This window comes from Mycteria americana, chromosome 6 (genome assembly GCF_035582795.1).
Source record: "Mycteria americana isolate JAX WOST 10 ecotype Jacksonville Zoo and Gardens chromosome 6, USCA_MyAme_1.0, whole genome shotgun sequence".
In the NCBI taxonomy this organism is placed as follows: Eukaryota; Metazoa; Chordata; class Aves; order Ciconiiformes; family Ciconiidae; genus Mycteria; species Mycteria americana.
The window spans coordinates 7028439-7055685 of record NC_134370.1 but is presented as its reverse complement, the minus strand read 5'-3'; the positions used below and the strand labels follow the sequence as shown (position 1 = coordinate 7055685).

The 27247-nt window shown below is 38.3% G+C and overlaps 2 protein-coding genes across 8 annotated transcripts in view; both read left to right on the top strand.

Moving 5' to 3' along the window:
• GRK5 (G protein-coupled receptor kinase 5) overlaps positions 1-21396 on the top strand; it is a 348710-nt gene extending 327314 nt beyond the window's left edge. For all 3 annotated transcript variants that reach the window (XR_012776121.1, XR_012776120.1, XR_012776122.1), the window contains one exon: positions 21327-21396. The gene's annotated coding sequence lies outside the window, so the exon portion shown is untranslated. The remainder of the gene's footprint in view (positions 1-21326) is intronic.
• Positions 1-27247, top strand: part of INPP5F (inositol polyphosphate-5-phosphatase F) — a 48325-nt gene that overhangs the window by 15195 nt on the left and 5883 nt on the right. For 2 of the 5 annotated variants that reach the window (XM_075504442.1, XM_075504445.1), the window contains exons 2-17: positions 682-762; positions 8027-8163; positions 9590-9718; positions 10452-10619; positions 10961-11017; positions 12610-12808; positions 15253-15432; positions 17339-17406; positions 17855-17979; positions 19341-19418; positions 20176-20296; positions 23084-23212; positions 24758-24875; positions 25407-25605; positions 26627-26698; positions 26794-26867. In XM_075504442.1, the coding sequence (XP_075360557.1) occupies positions 682-762; positions 8027-8163; positions 9590-9718; positions 10452-10619; positions 10961-11017; positions 12610-12808; positions 15253-15432; positions 17339-17406; positions 17855-17979; positions 19341-19418; positions 20176-20296; positions 23084-23212; positions 24758-24875; positions 25407-25605; positions 26627-26698; positions 26794-26867 (1935 nt within the window). Of the gene's footprint in view, positions 1-681; positions 763-8026; positions 8164-9589; positions 9719-10451; positions 10620-10960; positions 11018-12609; positions 12809-15252; positions 15433-17338; positions 17407-17854; positions 17980-19340; positions 19419-20175; positions 20297-23083; positions 23213-24757; positions 24876-25406; positions 25606-26626; positions 26699-26793; positions 26868-27247 lie in introns of those variants that run through there. The other 3 variants (XM_075504443.1, XM_075504444.1, XR_012776119.1) reach the window with 3 other exon arrangements.

The following is a 27247-nucleotide window of genomic DNA, read 5'->3' as shown; positions in this document are numbered from 1 at the left end:
CTTGCATCAGGTTGTGGCTTGAACGCATGTTGAGAGGAGTACCCTTCACAGATTAGGAAGTTGATAGTGTTGCCGTCCTGCTTTCTCTTCTACTTCCTATGTGGTTCACTGCAATTTCTTAACAGTAGGAGAACTAGAAACCTAAAAGGTAACTCTGAAGTTCAGTATTCCATGTCGTTGTTGGGAGTGTTTTAACAGAAGAGGAAGCGTGTGTGTATGTGTGCCTGTATGTGATGATGTGAAACTAACAGTAATTGGATAGGTATGGGAGAGACCTGGGGCTGAAAGTTAACATCTGCTAGGTTTTTGAAGCTACATTACTAACTTAATGACCTGTATTCAATTTCACTGTAGCCATGTAAAATTTCAGGTAAGTTACAAATTCTAATGGATATTAGAAGAATTAAGCCTCCATTAAACTGAATTACCGTAGCTCCAAACAATTATGTATTTTTTTCTGAAATATCTGGGGTAGGGCTTTACTGGAAACTTGGTAATTTGGTCATAGGTACTTAGTAACAAGCAAAAATTGGACAGCGTATGTATCTTATTCTTATTGCAGGAATCGTGGTGTATTTTCTACCATCTAAGGTGGGGAAAGTGGAGAGAATGACCATCACTGGATTAATTGTCCTGTTGAGTTTACTTTAAAAAAAACAGGAGCTTTGTTCTTTTTTGCAGCCACTGATCTTCTTTTGGCTTGGAATCCCATTTGTCTGGGCCTGGTAGAGGGAGTCATTGGTAAAGTTCAGCTTCATACAGGTATGTGGCTCGTGTTTTGGTGTGGTTTGGTTTGTTTTTTTTTTTTTTTTTTTTACGGCTAATGCACTTTTTTAAGGTCAGTGATACTACAAATAATACTGTGTAGCTCCAGTGGAATTATGTAGTGTTCTTTGCAACGGAGGAGAACTCCCAATGATGTGAACTTGTCAAAGTGATTATATTCTAGCTGCAGATGCAAATTCCCTCTACTTTCCAGTGTATGTATTTTGGTTTATCACTGTCTTGTAAAAATGGAGAACTGCATTCACAAAGAGTAGAAATTTGTGTTTGAAGTTCTATCTGAGGCTCCATGCGAGATGCATAAAATTCTCGCAGCTTTTTGAATAATCCTTTCACGCAGCTTTTTGTTGTTCTCTGATGGTACAGTGCAAAATGTAATGATGGAAGTTTTCACAAAAATATAGGGCTTGAATTCTCAATAATATATGAAAACCTGAAGAATAATTACTACCTTGGTAGATGACTCTTTGAAAGTAAAAGGAACACTTCAACTTATTTGTAGTTAAATGTAAGACAGCTATAAAATGAAAGCAGGCGTAGAATGCATTGTGATTTAATGTTAAGTCCGTCTCTAACTGATTCTAGTAACTTCTTCCTGTAAAATAAGGTCAGTGCTCTTTTAGCTTTAGTCAGCTGCAAATTCCTGTAGCCGTAATAAATATTTATTTTGATATATACCATCTTTGTCTAGAAAGAGTCTTCTGCCAGTAGAGCTCTAGATATCTATTTACTGACAGGTAGGAAAGCTAGCCATAAACTCTGCTTCACTTACCGTGTGCTGTTCTTTTTGTGAATGCTTAGACCCCGCATTTAAAGTAGTGCCTGGCAATATGATCAATACAGGTAAAGTTTCAAGTGTGTTCCAGGATAGCGGGGTGGATTAAGTGCTGAAATGGATCAGATGTTTGTGGTCTGTTGACTAGGAACAGATTCGTCGAGGTGGCAGTGGTGTACTAGCAATAGGGGAGGAAGGAAAACAGGGGCTGGTAGACCATTGCATGAGCCTATGACAGGTCTAGTTCTCAGAAATGCTTGGCTCCATATTTACTGTAACCCCTAGGTCTTGTTTCTGAGAGTAATAGTTCAGGGCCCATCTCCATGAAATTTATGATCACATCCTCTTTCCAATTGCAGTGCTTCATCTGCTTTGAATTTCACCTCATATTTTTGTCTGTGCTCATTCTACAGATCTAGTCAGCCATCCTTTTTCAGATCTGATGATAGGAAGTGGTTCAGACCCTGCCATCTCACTGTCTCTTCTCATCCAGGTTGTCTGTGCTGTTCAGCACATGCTGTTCATGATGAATGATGGCTAAACTCCAGTAATGACCTCTTTCTGCTGTGGGAAAATGCTCCATCATTGTTTTTAGCATGGGTTTTTGTGTGTTGTGTTTTTTTAGGGTGACGCCTTTTTTTAAAAAAAAAAAAAAACAAACCCCAAGCACTTAGGTACACAAAGGCCTTCCCCCCTCTCTCTAGGGAGTCTAGTATAAAAGCCTTTGAAGGGGGAGACCTTGTCAAATGCTTTCTGGAAGGTCTAGTATGTTATGGCAACCGAATATCCTTGCATGTGTGCTTATTGTGAGGCACTTCCTCTGCTTATGAAAGCTGAGTTGAAAATTTCCCCAGCATGTGACTCTTCAACAGGTGCCAGCTTGCTGTTGTCAAGTAAATTAAGATTGTCAGGCAATAAACCTGATGTCTGGTGGTCTTTCCATGTGTCCTATAGAGCTACTGAATCGATTATGCTCATCCAGGCACTCCATTCAGTTGCTACTTAGGCCAGTTGAAGCATTTTGTTTCCTCTCTGCCTTGTTCAGATGGCACCATCACAAACTGTTCCTAGGTTACCCTTCTTGTTGTCGATATTCTGGTATTTAGTGATGCAACTGGCCTATAAACAGACATTTATTTTCTGCCTTTAAGTGTCTGAAGAAAGATACAATCTCCAGCTATTTATCCTTACTCTTCTGCTGAGAGCTGCTGCTCCCTTGAATCTGCTGACAGTTGCTGATGAGTGTCCTCCATCGGGCTGCAGTCAAAACGAGAGGGCTGACTGAGATGTCTTACATAGGTCTCTTGAAACCTATTATTGTCAACGAACTCTCACTTGATCATATCCAAGTGTAGTTTTATGTAATCATCTAGCACTCTGTAACAGTAACCTGTCTTCATTACTTGTTCTTGTATCAATCTTTGTCACCTGGAAACTTTATCAGCAGAAGTTGTATAAATATTTAACATTGCTGGACCATTATCTCCAGACTTAAGAGTACTGTGCTGTGGAAGCTGGGCGAAATGCTTTTTTTTTCCCCAGAGCTGATCAGGAACAGGAGGACTTGTTGCTCTGATTTCTTCTCCCCTGCCCCCAGACTATAAGCATCAGAAAACTTAATTTGGAGCTCTTTTGGCTAACTAAAGTCCTGCATGGGCTTGTCCTGCTCAGAACTGTGTTATGAGCTATTGTTAGAAAGAAGTGCTGGTGTGTCTTTAAAATGCTTAGCACGTGCTGACTACTACTGGAAACTTTAAATACCTTTTTAAGCATTGAAGTTGCTACCAGTGCACTCTGAAGCTGTTACTAAGCCTATATGCACTTTACTGTCTTGGGCATAGATCCTTATATGTTCTTGAAAGATTTGCTTAATGCAAGAATGCTGGAGTAGTCCTAAGATGACCTTGAAATGTCCCTGTAGTCAGTCGTGGCCTGTCCTTAATTTAGCATTGAAATACCCTTGCCAAATTGCTGTAACTAGGGATGGCATTTAATTTACTCTTAATCTTGCTGATTTTATTGCTGGCCTAGTACAGGAGAACTTGTAGAAAAGCTTCTGTGGCAGGGAAGCAGTCTTGTAGAAACCAGCTAGCCAATATTACACGGTTTATTTTTTAATTCTGTAAAGAATTTTTGCCGTGAGAGGGTCAAGTGTACATCTGGACATAACTGTACACTCACAGTGGAGATGAAAGTCTACTTAAAGTATCATTTGGTTCTTCCCTAATACTGAATTTTCTTAAACATTAAGATGCTTTTGGTGGGGAAAAAAAAAACCCCAAACAACAAAACCTTAATTGAATATCAGAATGCAAGGATATGGTCTCTTACCTTTTTCTGGCCCATCCCAAGATGACCTGTAAGAAAATGTGGAGTAAAAATGGGAATAGAAGGAAAAGGATTTTGGGATGTGTTGTGGAGATAAGTTACTGAAACAGAACATTGTGCATTTTCTTGGTACAGATGCAGAGTTAAAACTGTCTCTCCCTATAGAGGCAGCACATTTCTTGCATAAACAGTGTCTCCTTTATAGAATATTAATTTTGTTTTGTAGTCCAGTTAAGTGTGCATATGTACAAAATATAAGTGTGGCCATGCAATTTCCTTTGTCAAAATCCCAATACAGAACTAGAAAGAGGTGGTGTTATTTTTCGTTAGAATAAAAAGTAGATACTTTAATCCACTAACATGGTAATGGTGTAGCCTAAAATTGAATCACTTTTGATCAGATTACTTAGCAAGTTGATCAACCATTGTAGTGCTAGAATATGCTCAGAGTTAATGCTGTATATCTAACTATAACCAAAGCTGGACTTCTTAACCAGTTCCAGCAACTTCCACTTAACTCATTCCACCACACATTTTTCTGTTTTTTGGTCAAAGCACACTCCTATGCAGTTTAATGTCTGTACTTGTATCAATTTTGTGTGCTCTTACAGTGCTGGTTAATTAAGACCCAAATTAAATGCTGCTGGCAAGGTTCGGTAGACTCAGTAAACAGAAGGGAAGTGGAGTTCTTCCTTCCTTCCCTATCCCCAGGAAAGGAAAGCTGCTTTTTTTTTTTTTTTGTTAGCATGCCTCTGACCCTTGATAGAAACAATGAGTGGTTCAGCATCTGAAATATCTTCAATGAGATGTGATTGCTGCTACTTCTAACTTCATCCAATCAACAACTTAAAACACTCTTTTTGCATGCAACTAATTTTTAAGTTATTCAAGTAACAAAAAATTAAGAAAATGTAGTAGTGTGGTAGTGTGGAATTTCTTGGCTAAAATCAAAATACTTGCAAAAAGCAGCATTTATAGTAAACTTATGCAGTTTAAGAAAAGTTACTGCAAAAGCATTTGGGGAAACTAAATGCTAGATTGTTGGGGAAGTGTTAGAGAAAATAAACAGCGGTGATGTGCTAACAGTGTTGAAGCCAGAGAAGAGCTAAATTCCTGTTTTAGTGAGGAATGGGAGGTAATAGCTTACTTTAGATATAATACTTAAATTAGTTGTTTCCGTAGTTCATGAAACACTAAAAATGAACATTAGATCTTAAGAGATGATTTAAAACATGCACTCTTCTGGAATGACATATAGTCATTCTGTAGCGTTCTTCTGTACACACCATGCCTCCCACATTGAGTAGACAATAACTAATTTTTATTTTTTTAAAGCTGTTCTATGGAACTACTTTTTTAACTGCAGAAGCACATACTCTATTTAGGGATTCAGTTATTCAGATACTGCTGGCAATTATAATATGCTTCTTCTATGGCTATTGTTGAAGCTTTTACTTTAGGGCATACTTTATCTGCATGATTACTTCCTGACTGTTTTCTTTTGATCTGCTGGGGAATTCCTGTTTTCTTTCAATGTTCTGTGGCTCTGGCTATAATACAAATAGATCTTTGAAATGTACACCAAGATGACTTTGCCTTTTTAAAAATGATAAAAGGATACAGAATTCATTTGGCTGTATTAAGCTCTTAAGTTCTTGTTTACTGCTACCAGGATTTGTTAATATGAGGTAAACTGAAGAGTAGCCAGAGATTTTTTTCTTTTCCAGCTTTCACTAAGGTGTATCTGCTTAGAAATGCCTTTACATTATACTTTTTTTCCAATGGAATCATACTGATTATTTCACTGGAGCTCTAGATGGTATCCTTCTGTAAAAAAGTATCTGTTTTGTTTATTTACATGCACTGGTGATCTCCTCATAGGAGTAAGTTGTGTGGCTAACCTTCTGTAAGTGGGAATAGATGAGATTATAGGACTGCCCAACAGGAATATCTGTCTGGATGCCCTGTTGTACTACCCTTCTGTTAAGCTTGGATTGCCCTGCGTTTCCAGAGACTGTATTGTTTTCGCCTACTGGAAAGCAATGTAGAAAATGGTAGACCTTCTTTTTAGATGAAGTGGCAGACATCTTCATCTGTTGCTGGTGTTTTTGGCAGCATTTCAATTTCCCTTTTTTTTTTAAAAGGAGTTTCTTACCTATTCATTGGTCGTCTTACTGTTGCATAGAATCTGTCCTGTTTTCCTCAGCTTCCCTTTTCTTATTTCTACCTTACTCCCATGGTTGCTAGGTGGAATGCTGGAGGCAAAGGCAGCTGTTCTCCAAGTCATGTTGCCTGTACCTGTACAGAAAAGCTGTTCCAGCACCTGCTGTCAGTGAGGGTAACTGTCTTGGTGGCATTTGCTGTCACTGTCTTGTCCTTATTTGTTACCCTTTGACCAGTTTTTAGGAGACTATGCTTATGTCACGGCTTTGAGTAACCTGGTCCAACCCCAGAGCTGACCCTGCTTGAGCAGGGTGACATCCTGAGATCCCTTCCAACCTGACTTGTCTCTGTGATCCTATAGAGACTGTGATCCTGACACTGTGTTCAGGAGGTAGTGCAGGGCTCGCTGTAGAAGATCACATACATTAAATAGGAGGTGCATGTCTTCATTCCCCTTCCCCTCCTCCCTTTTTGGGGGGCAGCCTCTGGTTCTCACAGCGCATTTGTAATTATGAGGATCTGTAATTTTTAAAGGCTTCTTGGTACCGAACATAAGCACATCTCTTTTCTAAAGATAGTAATATAGAACCAAAGTAAGGAGTGGAGTGTCATAACGCACAGTAGTCTATTTACAGTGATTATTCGCTTTCTTTAGATAGAAGAAACTGCTGCTTATACGTATCTTGTCAGATTAGGGTTGAAGTGTTCAAGGTTTTTTTAATTGCAGTTTTTGCAAAGATGCTCACAACTTTGATAGAGCTTTAATTCTATGCTGAGAGTATATTGGAAAATCTGGGAAAGAGAACAATTCTGGGTGTCTTGTGACTTTGAACACATTATCCTGGGTTTTTCTTAAGCACTCAGAGGATAAAATAATGTTTAGAATTCACTGAGCAAGGAAAACAGACTTTGTATTTGCTGTAAAGCCTCCAAATAGATTTTTTTTTTTTTTTTTAAAAGGCTGTATATTGTGTTCAAAGGCATAATACATGACACAATCTACTGTCACAAGTATGGAAGCATATTTAAGTCTACCATAGCAGGCTTTTAATGTCTGTATATGACCTCTTTGGTTAAACTCAGTTGGTTGCTTCTCAGTTGGGAGAAATAGTGAGTGTATATGTGTGTCTCTAAGACTTTCTGTGCCTTTTCCATCTCTCTTAACAGAACTTTCATTTTTGACTCGTAAAAGCCCAGCACACTACTAGCATGCTACTGATCTAACCAAGGGATTAAAATCTAGGAAGCTAATGTCCAGGCGCTATTCAGCAGCCAGTGGGAATGTTTGTTTTTCTGTTTCCCTGTCTCTTTAAAGTGTTGAAGCTATAATTGCAAGTGTAGATTGATGTGTGTATGGAATGCACCTGTTACCAATACCTTCATTAATCTTTGGCTCATTAATTTCTATGCCACTTAGATGCATATACTTCAGGAATGACGTTGTGAAACTTTAAACATACATGAGCTGCTTAATGATGCAGTCCATGTTTGCTCACTGGATTTCTTAACTCATGAATCTTGTAATCAGATGTTACCTGTGTCTGTCTTGTTTGCTGTTGTATACACAACAGAAGGTACAAAGGGAAAATCTTAGCTTGCTGTCTGTTGAGCTCCAGCCATTCTTTTCAAATTGCACTGCCATTAGTGACATTAGTGGGAATGCGCATCATCCTAGAGATTACCTAATTGCAGTAGATGAAGCAGTGGTAACTTTACCTCTAATGGGTAAGTCTCTATGAAATAGTTAATCTCCTTATTATATTGGAGACTGAATAATTTTTTAGATTTATTTTTTAGAGTGTTTTTTTTAATTGCAATGCGTAATAACAAAACATAGCAATAGCAAATCATCATTCACTGGAGTCTTCTAGTCAAATGGTTCCTGGCAGGGGTTTTAAACTGGGGAGAAGCTTCTGGCAGACTAATCAAAGTAAATGCCTGACAGACAAATCAAAGCATCTACTAATCTTTTTCTAGATTTACCGTGGTGGCTACTTTTAATTCGTCAGAAAGCATTGATTGGCAAACTTCCAGGAGACCATGAGGTTTGCAAAATAACAAAGATTGCAGTGATTCCACTTTCTGAAACAGAACCTCAGGATCTGGAATTAGAGGTATGACTGTCTTCAATGAATTTTGACTTCCGCTCCCCCCACTTCTGCTTCAGTGAAATTTAAATGTGAAATATAATAGTTAAACACATACCTCATCTCTTTTTCCTGGTGTATGCAGACATATTGAACATTTTGTGCTTTTTAAGTACCATTTTTTGATTAAAGGTTTTTGTTTTTTAAATAGAAATCACAAGTTCTGCTAGGGAGGGAAATTACAATAAAATTATATCAAAATTTCATAAAGACCCTTGAAAATACCACACAAGAACAAAATTTTATTAGTGTAATTGAGCAACATATCATTTGAGAACAGAACTGAATCCACTGGAATCATCTAAAGGGACAAAGCTGTAGACTAGGACAGGAACCTTTGTTTTTTTGCTTTAAAAAAAAAAGCTCTCCTAATTACCTCTTAATGACTAGGACGGTAAGACTTTCAGTAAATCTTAGTACTCTAAGATGATGTACACTGTGGTTAGTAGACTGTTGGGAGAACAGTTCTGCCTTCGGGCCTCGGGCTTCTTTTTTTGAGTGTGTGTGGCGGGGGGGGTGATGTCGGGGGACAGGATGACTTGAGATAGTCTCTGTGGTGCCTGTATGACAGCATGAGAACTCTTCCCTGAAGAGGGAAGGAGTAACATGGAATCTTCAGAGCTTTGGTGGAAATCTAAGAGCTTGAAGAGCTGCTGAAGCACTGCTTCAGAGTGTGGACATTAGAACCTCCCAGGCTCTGAGATACCAGAATATGACTTGAAATCTCCATGTAATACCTTCCTGTTCTTAGTTGTGTAGGCAAGAACATACCACATGCACTAGGTGCTTCTGTGCCTAGAAACCTGTACAAGAACTCAGATTTGTAGTGCCCTCTCCCAAGTACTTCAACTTGCTTACTCCAGAGGTTATCCCCAAATATCTCTAAGATAGGGCTTCACATGTGTGTTTTTGGGGGGAAGAAGCTGTCATATTTTTGCCCTCTGAATCAGGGGAGAGAGTTTTTTTAAGGGATGCTCTTGCTTCCATCCTGTTTTGGAATCTTAATTCTATAACTGGGCTTCAAGGGAAACCCTTACTTTAAATGTTGCAGATTTTTTTTCCAAAAGAGAATGGATAAAGGAGAAATAATACAAGTGAGTAATAGTAATTTACACTGTAATTTGAGTGGGAAGTTGAGGTGGGGTCTGGATACTCAAGTCATGTCAAATTGAGGCAGACATTCTCACAATCACAGGAGAAAACGCCTTTTATAAAAAAAGAGGGAGAAATACGCTATAGATAGAAACCTGCATGTTCCCCCTGTATTTCAGAGTGTCTCCCCTAGGCTTGTGGACATCACAGTCTTGCTCTTGCAGACTTTAATTAAAATTTCCTTGAACTTGTTCCTACTTCCTCCCTTGAGTATTGGCTTTAATTCAATATCATTATTTAGCTTTGCAAAAAGCACCATTTTGGGATAAACAAGCCGGAGAAGATTACACAGTCCCCAGATGACACGAAATTTCTGCTGAAGACTCTTACTCAAATTAAGTCAAATGTGTCTGCTCCAAATAAAAAGAAGGTAAAGCTTTCTACTGTTTTCTTGTTTTTTTCAAAATGTTTAGTTGATAATTCAAAGGTTGTGGTGGATGATCAAATGGACTACTAAGACCTAAAAAGAGAACTAGTGAAAAACTGCAGAATGTGCAACTACTCTGTATTGAAGTTCAATTTAATTTGTGATTATTTAACCGTTGTTCTTCTATGATTTTTCATTTTGTAATTATATAATTTTGGCAGAATTGCTGATAGAGTGCCTTCTTAGCAGGATTTGCTTCTAGTGGGATTCTAAACTTCTACAAATTGCTCTGCATAAGCATCTCTTACCATATAGAATTGAAGGCTAAATTTGGTGCACGGTTCTTCAGAGAACACCGTACAATCTTGTCAAAACACTTCTTATGCAATAATGGCTTGGATTTGAAAGTCCAAACAATACTACAGTTAGAACAGGCAGATGCAGTATTTCACAGAAACTCTTGAGATTGAAACTTCTGGAGGTTATTCTGGAGCTTACATTCAAGTAGTATGTTTCAGGGCCTGACTGCTCTGAATGCCCTTACTGCTAAAAGTAAAGGCATGACATTTCTGAAAATGCTGGCCCTCGTGTTTATCTCTGCTAGGAATTTTAATATCCTGCTCCTCAATGAGAAAATGTTTGTCCTACAAGGTTAGAAATGGCATTTAGCAAATACAGCTGGAGTCTTTTGTCAATCAAAGAGGAAGACATAAGAAAGCCATTACTTCTCTTTCAGATTAAAGAAAGCAAGGAAAAAGAGAAGCTGGAGAAGAGATTATTGGAGGAGTTGTTCAAAATGTTCATGGATTCAGACTCCTTTTATTACAGTCTGACCTATGACCTAACAAATTCTGTGCAGAGGCAGAGTGCGTGCGAGAAAACTAACTTACCACTGTGGCGAAAAGTAAGTGTGTTTTGTGGTGTGGTGTTTTTATCCACCCCCCAGCCCCCCTTTTGGGAGATGTGCTGTTCAGTAATGTATTTTGTGCAGTCCAAACTTGACTGGTCACATTCTCTGCTGGTATAATCTACAGCAACTGAAGATCTTGCCCTGTAACCAGCTTCAGTGCAAGGAGATGAAACAGAAGTCTCCAGCAGCATGTCTTGAACTGAGTTGTTATATTCAAAAGTAGTGAACACTAGACTTGTATGTACAGTTGTAGTGCATAACACTGGCGTCTTTACCAAAGATATTGCCAAACCTTACTTAAAATGTTGCAAAACCTGCCCTTTTGTTTTAAACAGGTTGATGACAGATTCTTTTGGAACAAGCACATGATTGAAGATCTCATCAGCATTGATGTGAGTCTTATTTCTAACAATAATGTGTATGATGAAAACCATTCTTTAGTTTTAGTTGAAATGTTTACTTAAGGCCTCATAGAAGTTTACTTAAAAACCTGCTTGGCAGACAGGTCAGGATCAGAGCTGTGCCTTCTGAAGCTGTGCAGCTGGCATTACCTTCTTCCTCCAGCCGGCCTTCCAGCAGCCTTCTGGTTAGCCTGTGATCATTGCTAATGAATGCACATAAACTGAATTTAAAATCTTATTACAATAAAGCAATGCAGAAATAACTTGATGTGTGGTATGTTTGTGCTGATTTCTGAAGGTAAACTTAAGATGTATTTATCTGTGAAATGGATTATCCTTGGACAGAGCTGATTATTTGATGAGGAGGAGGAGCCAGAAAAGAAAGAAACTTTGAATTCCGAAATTTTCTTGAGACAAGATTTTTGTCTTCCTAAGTGGAGAATACTGTTTTTCGCCTTGAACAGAGTAGCTGATCAATGTAACAGTAGCGTAGAACAAGTCATGCTGAACAGCTGTTCAGAGTAGTAGATAAAGCATTTTCCTAGCTAATGGGCACAAAGAGACATAGAGCAACCACTCTTTTTCTCAATATATAATCTCACTTCATTTTAAATTAACCTCCTAGGTAAAGGACTGAGTTACTAACTACTGTATGCCAGTTTAGGTCAAGTCTTAGGTTCTTTTAAAGATGACAGCGGACATCTTGCCTTATGCCCTGCATCTCTCTTTCATTAATAATTGTATATACTGTAATGCTTATGGAGTCAGAGCAGGGTAAACCTAGATGCTCTGTGAAAGTTTGTGTATAATGCAGGAGCTTAACTAGTTGTATTTTTCATGTTATAAGATATAAATGGATAACTGTGAATTAGTATGGAAGTTGGATCTAAATTCTGTTTAAGAAATTGAGGTTTTAGGGTGACAAAGCACTAATGTGTAGAGCTGTGAACCAGTTGGCTTGGGTACTAAGTTGGCCCGTATAAAGCTTATGCTAATATGTTTTGCTGAAAACAGGCTAACAACATTACACTTAAATTTTTATCTATCTGCCTATACGAATGTAATATGCTGTACATCCACATAGAGGCTGTAAAACTGCCTTAAAGCAGAAACTAGATAATAAATTACCAATGTTTGCTGCTTTGCCTGAACTGACTATCTTTGTCTTTGACATGAGAAGTTACTACTTGAAGCTTTTAATGTATTTTAAACATCAGATGTAACATTGTAGGAAAACTCCCTTTGGGGAAAGGGAAAAGAAGCTTTTAAATACTGTAGGGTTCTCTTCTATCCTTAGATAGCTGGGAGTAGAGGAGGGCTTTTTGCCTTGCTTTGTTTCAGCTTGCTTCATCTCCACAGAAAAATCTCAAGTTGCTTTCTCTTTTTTCCTCCTGATTAAAAGCCCTATGACTAATGGAGGAAAAATGCTGGTACCTCTTACAGAAATAAGACAAGGATATGGCAAAAATTTCTTAAAACATGAAAAGCATCTGAAGCAACTGCTCATAAACATGAGAAATGGCAGAAATAATTGTAGGTAATGTAGAACCAACAAGAATGTAAATGTTTTTTGTAACCTTCAGAATGCTGAAGTGGACTTCTGGATTATACCCATCATACAAGGATTTGTGCAAATTGAAGAGCTTGTAGTAAACTATAGTGAATCTTCTGATGATGATAAGAGCAGTCCTGAAACTCCTCCTCAGGAATCAACTTGTGTAGATGACGTTCATCCAACATTTCTGGTGGCACTTATTTCACGCCGGAGTCGGCACAGAGCTGGTAGGCAAACATAGTTCAAGGTATTGGGATTGTTCCTGAACACTGGAGAGGGATGTAGAAGATAAAACTTGGAAGAGTGCCGTGTTGTTCAGCAGATGGTCAGCTCTTGTCAATGTATGTGCTACAGTCTGACCTGCTTATAGGAGGAAAAGCCCGTAGTGCATACAGCACTTAGCTGTTACTTAGAGTGGTTTCTTAAGTGACTTTCACTAGTCTCCTCTTGGGCACTGAATGTATCTGAGCGTATCAGCTCTGAGATAAAGTTCCATCCTTGCAAAGAACTCCTTGATTAAGACCTTGTGTACAGCTCTGTCCTGATACATTTCAGTAGGCCTGGGTGGAAGTTAAATTTTCAAAGGTCTTCCTTTGAGGGCTTGACAGCAGCTGAAGAGAGACTTGAGAAAAGGGTGGGGGTGTGGGTGTGTGTGCCGGCATCCCAAGAGATATTTATGTAGGGCCAAGGTGTGAAATAAGAACCATGCTTTGGTCTTGCACCTTATTTGACTTATTCTAATAGCAGCAAGGCAAACAAAAATTATTCCCTGTCCTTAGGAGCACAGAAAGAAAGATTGAATCACTTTACGCTTTAGTAGGTCCTGTTCAACTCAGACTTTTCAGTCTATCACATTTTTTTAAGATATTCTCTACTGTGTCCAACTCCGTTCCTACACAGTTAGGTTTTTAACATGTCAAAACAAGAAAAAAACCTGGTGAGCTTACCCTGATATGGGACTGGCCTTTGTACCACAGCTCAGTTCAGCGCATTTAATTAAGTTCACAGGAAAATTATTTGTCAGAACAACTCAGAGTAAATATTTGAGGGTTTCACAGTAGTGTCTAGTTTGCAGTATGCCTTATTTACACTAAATTGTTTTACAGGTACAGAAACTGAATTGCAGAGGGCAAATTGCTTATGGATTCCCTCTTGCTATTCATGACACTGTGCTCATCATTGCTAGTCCAGAGCATAAACTGCGTAGAACTTTCTCCCTTGACACACAAAGATTGTTTTCAGTACACTGATCGAATGTTTTGATGAATAATTATAGGATTCAGTTGTGTGTTTAATTCATTCTGTAATACATAATTTTAGCCAAGAGTTCAAAGTGTTTTCATTTCTGAAATATTGTTGTTAAAAAAACCCCAAACAAAACAACAAATGCACCCCAAAAAACAGAGGAAACACTGATTTGAAAGCCTAAGATAATTCCATGTTAAATACACTGATTCTTTATTTGTCAGGCAGCTTGTTTGTGATTTAGAGGAAAAAAAAAATCACTGCACTAAATTATCAACATACCCAAGACTTTAAGGAGAGGTATCATGAGATAAAGGAAGACAGCTGCTCTTAAACTTAAGAGAGCAAGAGCCTAGTGTCTGCAAAAGTTGAGATATCAGAAGTAAGGGAGCTGAAGTCTCCTGTGCAATGATTTAGTTTGGGTTTTGGTGTAACAGCCACTGTTAATGGCAGGACATAACTAAGGGTGTCTGATGCTTTAATCTAAAAGCCCCCTTCTGATTAAATGCTGTAAAACTGCTTTGACGTTTTGTGACCCTATAAAGATCACTATGGATAGGTATTTTACATTCTTTTCACTTCCCTATTTCTAACCTCTTCCCTTCTCTCCCAGAGTCCATAGCTTGGGCTGTTGGGGTTCAGTTCAAAAGTTTGGTCCAGCGCTACTTCAGGACTTGGAACAGAGTTGTTCCGATTCTGTGGAACTGCATTTCCATGCTATAAACCATGACCTTGAATCTTTCTCCCACCCGTTTTACTTATTCGTTCCCCATCCCTTGCTACCACCTGCATCCTTTCTGAAACAGTGATGTACTCTCCTTTGAGTAAAGGATGTGCAAACCTCCATACGCAAACACTTATCTGTTCCGTTTAATGATCAGATCAGAGATGGCTAGGCAAAAACCTGTGTAGTCAGAAGAGCACTATCTCTTCTTAATGTGCAGAATTAGTTATATGGGTTAAAACAAGGCGGGGAAGTCTTCCCTTCTGTGGAACGTACGAATCTTCTTGAGCTGCTTGTGGGATCTCTTCCTATAAGAAGTGGAGCATCTGTCAGTAAAAGTGGCCTTTATGTTCATGGAAAATACCGAGCACTAAAGTGAAACTTTCTGCTAAACTTGACAGAACAGGAAGTAACGTATCCTTTAGGGTGGACTGGATATATCTGTGACTTTATAGTGCCAGTAGATGGCCTTGCCCTATCAACTTACTTTCTGCTGCTCGTAGTATATCAGTAAATAAACTTTATCCATATAGTCAACATAACCTTTGGGGATTAGACCAGGGCAGGAGTGACTTTTACCACTGATCATGGATTTTGGCTAGAACTCTCTTCTTGTGTTACTCTTGTCAAAAATGGTAACAGAAGTTATTAATGTTTAAGACTAATACTTAAATATGAATTTATCATTCTCATTCCTCCTAGGAATGCGGTATAAGCGAAGAGGTGTTGATAAAAATGGAAATGTGGCAAATTATGTTGAGACGGAGCAACTGATTCATGTTCATAACCATACTCTTTCATTTATACAAACAAGAGGCTCTGTGCCCGTTTTCTGGAGTCAAGTTGGATATAGATATAACCCACGGCCCCGACTGGACAAGAGTAAGTATTTGAGTAGAATGCCTAAAGATCAGAATTCCCTTAGAAACAGGTTCATTGGAGTGTTGCTTTACCACTAATCTTTCAGTGGCACCTCCTAAAAGCCATGAATAACAGTAATGGCTTGACTCTAGTTAACTCCCACTCTAATTGCAACTATGCAGAGCTCTGACTATTTATCCATTGTAAATTCCAGCAGGTGTTGAATTTCAGTATTTAATGAAGTACCTCTTTTATGTCTAGTCATATTTGTTGCAGTGTTTTCTGGGTTGGGAAGGGAAACAGTTTGGCTTTGTCTTTTGAGAACCTGCTTGGAGATTTGAGGTCTTACAAATATCTTTGTCCACGAAGTTAACTTATGCTGAGGTTCCTTCTGTGTTAGGAACTACTATTTCAATGTGGGAAAACAGACATTTCACGTAACACCAGTTTTGTAGTGTGCTTTTGTCTTCTCTGAAATTAAATACTATCTAGTGGGCTTTGTCAGATTGAAATTGCTTCCTTTTCCATTCAAAGATAATGCAATAGCCAAAACATGATGACACTTTGGTAAATCTGGATGCTTGTATGAACTAGGTATTCATAGCCTGAACTTTGTTAAAAGATAGAGGTCAGCAAAATCTTCTCAAGGTTTAGCTTTGTAAAGGAGAAACTTTTCTTGGAAGGAAGCTAGTATGTTCATGATTTTGTATAATTGGAATCGGACTCGCACTGGACTGGGTTGACTGGCATCGTAGATAATAAGTATGTACTTCTGCAAGTCCAACTTGTGTGTTGGATTCACGTTCTCCTCTAGCAGGTCTGTTTTCTGCCATTGAAGACTATTTTTAGGGCTGAAAATAAAAAACAATCTGCTCTTTCAGAGGGGGCTGTGATGTTGGAAAGTTAAAGGACTGGTTTTTTCCCCTGTGTCTTGAGTAAGACCTAGTAAAATAGGCCTTCGAGCTTGCTTAGGAACTTGGGCAAAGCACATAATTTTAAGTTGACAAGCAGTTACTATCATTGCAAACTTAAGGAAGACGCAGGAACAGATTTGGGTTTCTTGTGATTTTTATACCAAAAAACCTGGAGATTACTGGAGAGGGATGACTTGTTGCCACATCATGGAAATGGAAATTTAAATAAATTCATAAAGTGAGGAAAATCAAAATAAAACACCTCCTAGTCCTGTCGTCCATCCGTCCCTGATATTTGGAAGCAACACTTGATTAGTTCCAACTGAAGGCTCGTGCTGTGACATCTGTTTATAGAACTGAGCAGTTCTTTTTTTTGTTCATCTCCCCTCTTTTTTTTTCTAGTAGGATTAGTTTCAAAAAATATTGAGGAATTGCATTTAATTTGATAGATTTACAGGTAGGAATTGAGCCTTCGAGGAATCAGTGGTGTCTTGAATCAACTGGATAGCGTTTTTGGTTTTTAGTTACAAGTAGTTTTGTCCCTTAGGAGAACTGGGTAACACTTTCAGTATTATCCCCTGTTCTGCATGTCGCCCTTTGCCGTTTGCAAACCTTTCTTGTACTTCAGTTTGCTTTTTCAAAAGATGCGACACAAATATAAGCACTACTCTTTTGGAAGAGGTGTTTATGTGGGTGTTTGGTGCATATGTGGAAGGATTAAACAGGCTTATTAAAAGTTATTTTTTTTGTCCAATCTGCTCGGCACAAAAAGCAAAATTTTAAGAATGATGTTTCCTGTACACTATAGTAGTAGAACAACAATGCTGAAGTTGAGCAAATTGATGAAAGACCTTTAAAAGTAATTCTGTACAATGCGTTATGTTGTGTGTCTAAGTACTTTAAGCAAAGCTATCTTGGCTTTTTTAGAGTATAGAATTGGGCATGATTTAATACTTCAAACGGGACTTGTTGCTGAACAGGCTGTTTCTGTCTAACACTGCTCTGCCTTGTAGGTGAAAATGAAACAGTGTCCTGTTTTCGTGCACATTTTGAAGAACAGCTGAAAAATTACAAAAAGCAGGTGAGTGCTACATGATAAAATAGTCATCTTATGAAAATGCAGGGGACGATAGTTAATGATTTCAGTTTGTTTTTCTTGTTGGTGATATGGGTTGTGGTTTTTTAGAAGCTTGTTCACAATTGGAAGTGTGGTACATAAATAGAATTTTACTAAGTTTTTCAAGTATCCTTGTAAGTAACCTCTAAAAATCAGCTATAACTTACAGAAATGTGTAAGCCCCACTTTTGTGTGCCTGCCCTGTGAATTCGTAGCTTCTCTGTATTAAAATTCAGGTAGGCAGGTAACTGTTGGAGCTTATTTGATCTTGGGTACAATCTAGCAAAGATTGTAACTTCAGCAAGATTACCTACAAATCTCTTTACTCTTGAGCTATTTGTTATTCCATGGTGTATATCTAAGCAAGTTGGGTAGCAGATGACAAGTGTTAAATAATTAAACTTTCGAACAGGTTATTATTAATTTGGTGGATCAGACAGGCAGAGAGAAGATTATTGGAGATGCTTACCTTAAACAAGTTCTTCTGTACAACAATGCAAATCTGACTTACGTATCATTTGACTTCCATGAGCACTGGTAAGAAACCTCTTAAAAATGTCACTTTGCATCTTATTAGCATGAAAGGAGAGTATAACGGAGGAGAAAAGCCATTATTATTTCTACTTCTGCATGAAACACTTCTTTTAAATAGGAAGAACACATTTTGTAAGCTAAAGCACTATAAAAGTTTAGGTTTGGGTAACCAAGCACTGCTGTTTGTTGATCTTGTGTCCCTGACCTGTTAAATATGCAGTTATTTATTAGGCAATGCTTAGAAGTTGTTATGCATTTTAAGCAAGAGAGTTTCCTTAAACATGCTATGAATGTAAAGCTGTGGCTGACCTGCTTTTCAAACTATGGAGCATTCTGCTCTTAATTCTTTACTGCAAGCCACTCTTCCGTTTCTCTTGTTTCTGTATCTGTAAACATACGATGGGTTCTTTCCGGACCCTGGTGCTGTTTTTCCATTATAAAATACACTGGATTTTATTTTAATCCAATATAAATAGTTGCTGTTTTCATGACTCCACTCTGATGTTGGCACAGTCTAGTGCAGTGTTCACGTGCCCAAGCATGTGTTCTGTATTTCTCATGCTTCCCTCAAGCAGCCTGCATTTGTGTACGAATATGGGGTCTAAAAACTGTTTTAATCTTCATCTCCTAACTTAATCTAGGGATTGCATCTGGCCTGGGAAAGCATTACTGACTGAATAAGTATGTCATTAGTAGATATTGTCTGAGAGGGGGAGGGAAAAACCCCTCAAAATAGTAATGGCCTTTGAGACTTCTTTTTTGTAGGACTGTTGACATCCTGAATTGATTTGATACTTACTTTTTTGTTTAAACTAGCTTTTATTTTTGTTTGTTTGCTTTTCTCCTAAGAACTGTTATGTTGACCAGGTCTGTTTCTCTTTGCACTGTGAGCACAAGTGAATAGAGAACAACACTGAAAACAACCTGGCAGGGTGGGGGGAAGAGGGGACGATGTGTCTGTAGGTGTTTTTTCTGTAGAATCGCTGGTAAAGCAGGGCAGGCCATCCCAATTCAAAGCTATAGTCGTTACTTTTGTTGAGACTGTGCCTAAAATGAGAACAGAATGTTGCACATGCCTGAATAGCTGCACACTTGTTCTTCCTTATGGAAGCAGCATTCAAGAATGCAAATTCTTGAGAGTTTAAAGATCTGAATCTCTTGCATTGGATTTAGATATTGAACTGTACTTTAAAATAGTTCTGAATATTGGCTGCTATTTAAAGTTTATTGCAGGAGAGAATGTGTGTGTGTCCCACTTAGCCAAAACACTATCTTTGTTAACATTACAAATAATATGAAATAATGAAGTAAAGAAAAATCACTACTCTAGTTCAAACTAACTTCTGTGAAATTCTGTATTTTAGCCGAGGAATGAAGTTTGAAAATGTTCAAACACTGACTGATGCCATTCATGATATTATTCTTGACATGAAGTGGTGCTGGTAGGTACTTAACTTTTTAGACTAATATGAAACGTTTGTAGAAAAAATAAAACAGTACATATTCAGAGGCCTTGATTTTTGTCATAACTGGTATGTTTTATATTCTTCTCTTAGTGCCCAGCTTGTACATCAGAGTTTTTGTGTTCTGAAGCATTGTTGTTCTACATACGTAACAGCAAAACTTCTCAGACCCTGTTTCCTGCCTGAGGCTTACTGCGTTTAACACTTCTAGGGTTTCTTATATTTAATGTGAAACACTTCATATTTGACCCACAAACCCTAGAATGCCAAGCTTACTATTGAAAACAGTAGGCATGTTTGACCTTTAGTTTGTACTGATGAAAGTTCATGCATTTTGGTAATGAGTATAGCTGCAGTCGTCAATCAATTACTGTATGTTGTTCGGTGTAGTTTGTGAGTGAGATGTTACTGTCATTATTGTTGGCTTCTATGTTTTTGAAATTAAATGCCTTTTCTCTTGAAAGCTCGTATTATATATGTATGAATTAAATTCAACATCTGATTGCGTGTCAAGTTTATGACCCCAATAGGATGTATGTTGGATATCTAGCCTAGACTAAAGAGGAGGATAGGTGGGAACACAAGTAGTTAATTCTGAGTGGGGTGTGGCTGGGGTGATGAGTGCAACTATAAATAGTACTCCATGTGTAAAATTTTCTACTGTTTGTAGAAGCTGATAAATTACACTGAATTTTAAGTGTCTCAGTATGCTTTTGCTCTATTTTTCTGTTGAAAGGGTTGACCAAGCTGGTGTGATTTGTAAACAGGAAGGAATTTTTCGAGTTAACTGCATGGACTGTCTGGATCGTACCAATGTCGTGCAGGCTGCTATTGCAAGAGTGGTCATGGAACAGCAGGCATGTATAACTGATGTACTTCAAGTATGGAGTACCTCAGAACTTAATTGTTATTCACAGGGAAATCTGTGTGTTTGAAAAATGCTAACCTAACCTGTACTGAAAAGGATCTTTGTGAACTACTTGGAGAGCTATGAAGCTGAAAGTAGTATGTACAACTAAAGTAGTTCGAAATCATTCGAAAACAGTGATGCCTAGTGTCCTCATTCAGAGAGGAAATGACTGTCTGTCCACATCCTGGAGAGGATTCTCTTGTTTTGATTAAGTCATTTTAATTTGAGTCATGCAGTAATACAAAGTTTAAAAACAAAACACCCCCCCCAATAAATCCCTCCCCCAAATGAGATGTTAAAGGACTGAAATCTAACTAGAAGTTGGATGCTATTTTAGCCACTTATGAAGTGAAATACTATGGTGCAGCAGGTAGGGAGATCAGTTGTCTCTTCTGTGTGTAGAGGAATAATTAATTCATGATGTAAATATCCCAGATAGCTGACTGCTATGCTCTGGAATAGTTCTCCCTGTATAGAGAAGGCATTTCCATGCAGACAGAGTCCTTCCTTTAGTCTTCCTCCTCTTTGCACTGCCCCCCATTTGCTTTTTGATATAGAAGCTCAGTGATGATAGTGGCTGGAAAGCTGCCCGGCAGAGAAGGACCTGGGGGTGTTTGTTGACAGCCACCTGAATATGAGCCAGCAGTGTGCCCAGGTGGCCAAGAAAGCCAATGGCATCCTGGCTTGTATCAGAAATAGCGTGGCCAGCAGGACTAGGGAAGTGATCGTGCCCCTGTACTCGGCCCTGGTGAGGCCGCACCTCGAATGCTGTGTTCAGTTTTGGGCCCCTCACTACAAGAGAGACATTGAGGGGCTGGAGCGTGTCCAGAGAAGGGCAACGAAGCTGGTGAAGGGTCTGGAGCCACAAGTCCTATGGGGAGCGGCTGAGGGACCTGGGGTTGTTTAGCCTGGAGAAAAGGAGGCTGAGGGGAGACCTTATCGCTCTCTACAACTACCTGAAAGGAGGCTGTAGAGAGGTGGGGGTCGGTCTCTTCTCCCAGGTAACAAGTGATAGGACAAGAGGAAGTGGCCTCAAGTTGCGCCAGGGGAGGTTTAGACTGGATATTAGGAAATTTTTCTTCACTGAAAGGGCTGTCAAGCATTGGAACAGGCTGCCCAGGGAAGTGGTGGAGTCCCCATCCCTGGAAGTATTTAAAAGCCGTTTGGATGAGGTGCTTAGGGACATGGTATAGTGGTGGTCTTGGTAGTGTTAGGTTTACGGTTGGACTCGATGATCTTAAAGGTCTTTTCCAACCCATACGATTTTGTGATTCTGTGATTCTGTCTTCCCTTGTGAAGACTTAAGAGCACCGTAACTGAAACTTTGAAGCCTCAGTTACAGCCCAGCCCAAAATGAACAAACCTTGGCTATGCTTAGAGTGAAGGATAAAGAATGAAGTGGGTCCTTCATTAGGATGAAGAATGAATGGCTCTAATCATTGTATCTGGCAGTTCCTGTTTGTCATCTGCTTTTATGAACTGCTGACATAGAGTATTGGGGATGAGGTGTGGGACCAGCAATCCCACAGTCTTTATTTTAGAATAGGATTGCTATATATGTTAACTCTGTGAGTTCAAAGGCAGTCTTTCAAAATCAAGAGTTATATAGCTTGTTGTGAAGAGGACTTCAGTAATTGTTAACTATAGTATTAGCTTGTGATGTGCTACATCATTCTTGTATTACAGCTGAGGTACTTCGGGCATTTCTCAGTTATAAATTGATTCTGAAGCACTGGAAGGTGACTGACATAAAGTGGAAGATTGAGAGTTACATGTACCTTACCTTTGCCTTGGAACCATAGGACTTGTTTTCTCTCAGCTGGAAACTTGATAGGGTTTTCAAAGTCAATGAACAGACTTGTATCAATTTTCATCTAACTTGCAAAGAGTGCTTGAGCATTTTTTTATTGGTTGTAAATTGAGGTTTGCCTGTGATTTAGTCCAAGCTATCCCTGCAGTTGGCCTAACATTTAGTGACGACATTGCAGTTACGTATGTGCTGCTTTATCAATTTAGTGTGTGTAGAAAGACTGAAGCTTGTATTGCACCCGAGACTTATCTCACGGAAAACTGAAGTACTGGTTGTTCTGAAGAGTAAGATATATTGCTTTCAGTATCAGTGTTAAACAGTAACCATCCAAAATGCACAAGCATTAATAATAAACACAACATATGAAGTTGTTTTAAGATTTTATTTTGAGGGAGGAGTAAGTTTGAAGATGGAGCCGCTACACTTGCTTTAGTGTCTAGAAGCAAAAGATTAAGAATCTGGTATGCTTTTTCTTGTAACTGGAAAGAGATTCCCTTTATTTTCAGACCTTTGAGGTCACAAATGCTTTTGCAATAGAAGACATTAACTTGTTTATCCATGTTCAAGTTCTGTGATGTCTGTTCTTTTTGGTAGTTCTCTATAGAAAATAGAAACATTTCCTATATCTTGAGTAATCTAGAATAACTTGTTTTCCTTCAGCTAATTTTTTTGAAGATTGACTCCTACATCCATAATTAATATATTAGTGCTGTACCCAGTGATATGGATGTTAACAATGAATTAGTGATTCGTCGCTAACAATTATTTTAATCTGCCAAATTAGCAGAATGGGTTCTTTTTTCAGATCGTATAAAAGTTAACAATAAAATGCTTGGCAAGTGTTCCCATTTTCTTTATCAATCTCTGATATTGAGAATGATTTTTCATCTTGAACCTTATATTAATGTGTATGTCAAATTCCAGCTCAAAAAACTGGGTGTGATGCCACCAGAACAGCCTTTGCCAGTAAAATGCAATAGGATCTACCAGATAATATGGGCGAACAACGGAGATGCCATAAGCCGGCAGTATGCTGGCACAGCAGCCTTAAAGGTAAAGGGTGAAGAGTGTTACCTGTTCTGATGATGAGTAGTATGTTATGTTACGGGTCTTATGTCCAATGGAGAACTCTTGTATATGTAGCAAAGTTAGCCAAACATTCTGCATGTTTTTGTCTTGAAGACATATGAGGCCTTTCAATAGAAGAATATTTTGTATCACGCTTAATGTGAATTGGAGAAGACTTGAGTGTCCTGGTGTCCTGTGGCAGTGCTGGCTGTAGTCTAACTTAATTCTGTTAGTTTCATGTCTAGATATAAAGCATAGTTGAGCTAAGAGTTCAAGATCTATATTAAGCATTACCTCTATTTAAATTTAAGCACGGTTATAGCACTTTTAAGCAGTTACAGTACTTCAAAAAAATACTCTGAAGGACTGAAGATCAGGATATGTAGGTAGCAGGGTGATATTAATTAGTTATATTTTTTAAAGATTTTTCTTAATTAGTTGTAATGCAGTCTGTCTACCAAGATCAGAAATAGGGCATGAAACTCCTTACTCTTCACTCCTGCTGCTTTGAGAAGAATTTGAGCTACTTTATGTATAGTCACTGGTGGAACAATTTTTAGTATTCCTGGTATTTGGCACTGGCAAAACCTTTACAGTGGAAATGCTTAACACTTCAGTCTCTTTTTAAATTTCTCTACTGAAGTTTGATTAGTCTATTACATTAATCTTTTTAAAAAAATAATAAAAACCAGCCTGACACGCTTGTCTTGATTATAAATATTTTTAACTTTAAATCTGAAGCACAGAACTAGATTTATAGATCTAAATTTTCAGCTATTCTGCTTGATGATTTATCTTCTTTCTATTGATGTTCATGGATTAAATTTATTCGCAGTTTGTGATATTTCTTTTAATTTGAAAGTGAAACACACTTGAAAAGTTCTTTAAGGGAGTTGGTGTGGCTTTTAGAACTGCTCTGTGCCACTGTTCAGTGTCTCTGCAAATAGAATCCTCTAATAAAGTGTAGCTACCCAATCTGCTTTTTATTCAAATTCTAAGCCTTCCGTGGCCTAGAAACTTTCTTTTGTTTCTGAGCTTGTGAGGATATGTACTATTTTCCTTCAGTATGTTATGCTTGTCTTGTTTTGGTAGCAGAAGCAGAGAAGGTGAAAGCCATTTTTCAGTAAGTTCCAGTCTTCTCCATTGCTCCAGTAGTGTTCCTTTTTACATTAAAGGCCAAAAAATAAGGGGTTTTTTTGAGGTATTCAAGCATCCCAGTGACCGATGTCTTGAAAGTTCTGCTTTAATGTTAGCTGGCATATATGTCCAGATTACTGTTTTCTGTTAGGACTTTAGATAGAATCATAGGTCTGTCAAAAGCATAAGATTCTCTTCAGAGTCAAACAATGCCATGAGAAGTAGATGCTCTTTGAAAACCAGTATTTTCAACTTCTGTATGAAATAATTACTTGAAGATAACTTCTGAGTTGTCATCTACTCAGTTCTGAATTTCGGAATGCCAAAGCTTTTGAGCCGAGACTGCTACTTGAGCATTGCATATGTGCATGTTTCGCATGTTCTGTGTAACAGGGGGACTTCACAAGGACTGGTGAAAGAAAGCTGGCAGGCGTAATGAAGGATGGAGTTAATTCTGCAAACAGATACTACTTGAATCGTTTCAGGGATGCTTATAGGCAAGCAGTCATAGGTAAGAATACAACTTCAACTAAGCTGAACTATGGCATTTAGAAAAGTTTATTAAAATCATCTTGGCTTTATCTTTCTCGCCGATTTTTTCCGAAGCTTAAGAGCACCTTCAGTGTATGTAATGTTCATGTCTGTGTAGTGGACACCGTATGGAACAGTCATTCTCTGTTTGAATATTAAACAACGCTCAATTCAGAGGGATTACATGCAGTGTAACTCGTTGTAGAATTTGCTTCTAACTTCATTTTAGCATTAACTGTCTTGTCACATCTCTTTTAGACAAAGTTAAATTTATGTAATAAGTGTTTCTTAAAATGATGAGTTAACTCTTGCTCTTCACTGAAAGAAAATGGTGATATACCTATGGAGTTTTCAGTTTCAGGCGACACTATTCAGAAAGAATAACCATTTTTCAAGAGTATCTTCAAATATGAAACATTTGGAAGGAATTTGCAAAGTAATCAACAGACTATTGCTGTATGTCACTTTTAACTGTTGGTTTCTTGTTTGATATTTTGTGGGTTTTCTTTAGATTTGATGCAGGGTATCCCTGTAACAGAAGATCTTTACTCCATATTTACAAAAGAGAAAGAGCATGAAGCCCTGCACAAGGAGAACCTGAGAAGCCATCAGGAATTGATCAGCCAGCTGTTGCAGAGCTACATGAAACTGCTCTTACCTGATGATGAAAAATTCCATGGAGGATGGGCACTTATTGACTGTGATCCAAGGTTTGTTGAATAAAGTCATAATCGATGAGCTGCTGCTATGACACATCTGTTAATTACTACTGTCTCTGTTAATTACTACTGATGTTAAATGATTTTGTTAGCTGATGTGTTAACAGAATACAAGTGGACAGTTTTGTAGAATGAGAAGAGTCCCTGAAGGGATTGAATACTTGTAATTGTAAAAGGAAAGGTCCTCTAAATATGGGCTTTTCCCAAAGTGCCATAAAAATGGTGCATGCTGGAGTTATCTTGGAGACATCACCTGGAAATGCATGCATTCGGTTAATATTGCCAAAATGTGGTAGGCACCATGAAGAGAACTTCTAACCAGCCTTAGTTCTAGAAGGAGCTATTTGAGGAGCTGTTGTTCCTTAACTGCTTTATAGGGAAAGTGTAACTTGACTTCAAAGCCGTATCTGAATTCTTGTATAATGAGTCAGTAGTAGGAAAGCCTAGATTTCTCTTCATGAAAAGTAGTAAGCATAAATTAAGTTCACCGATAAGTCTCCTTTTCAAGTTCAGAGTTCACCAACTTGTAAAAGAAAAATAGTGGTTAGATCTTCTGCAGGTTAAACCTCAGCATCTAAAATAGCAAAGCAGGATGTTGTTATAGCTATTCAAAGCACAGACTCATCACCTTAACTGAGTCTGAGATTTTTCCATTTATCTGTTAACATTTTTAATAGCTTGTGGGTTTTCTATTTATTTTTGGACCTCCTGCTGACCTATTTGAGCTATTAGGTAACTCCAGGTTTGAGAGAGAGTGTGGCTTACACGGATCCACTTACTGTATGGTGAGTCTAATGACACGTCATGTTTTGGCTTGTGAAGTGTCTCGCCTAACTCTGTTTTTCAGTGGCTGTGAAGGGGTAGCAGCATCACACAAGATAACATACCATAATTGAAACCTCTTGTAATGTGCCTTCAACTGTAAAAGACTGTCCCTAAAATACTTGGGATGGGCTACAGCTGTGCAAATAAAACCTTCTCCCCTGTGTTCTTTCTTCTTCCCCTTCCTTAGTCTCATTGATGCTACTCATAAGGACGTGGATGTTCTGCTGTTACTTTCTAATTCTGCCTACTACGTGGCCTAGTAAGTTACCCCTTTCCCTTACTACGTGTAGTTTATTGCTAGTAGCTTTGTTTTAGATTAGTGGGAAGCATTAAAATCTGATTCTTTTTTTCTAGTTATGATGATGAAATCGATAAGGTGAATCAGTACCAAAGATTAAGTCTTGAAGCTCTGGAAAAAATAGAAATAGGTAAGAATATAGTCACCACATATCTTTCTTGAATGCTCTTAGCAATAGCTTGAGCACTTACCAAAGCATCTGACAAATATATTGAAACAGCAAGCCTCAATATATTGCATATATCCTGTGTAGTCCACCATAGCTAGAAATGTGCTTTCTTGCTGATAACAGATGCCAGAGTTGAGTTTGTGTTCTCTCGCAGTCCTGTCTTTTGCTGCTGCTTGAAACAGAAACTTTGATCGCTGTTAGGGTTCTAAAATTTTCCCTTTCAAACTCTTAAAAAAACCCCCATGGATTCATCAAAACAAATTTCATTATTTGTCAATTGGCAGTAACAGTTTGGTCAGCTTCTATAATGAATCACAGGTTTGTGCATTCAATGCACTCTT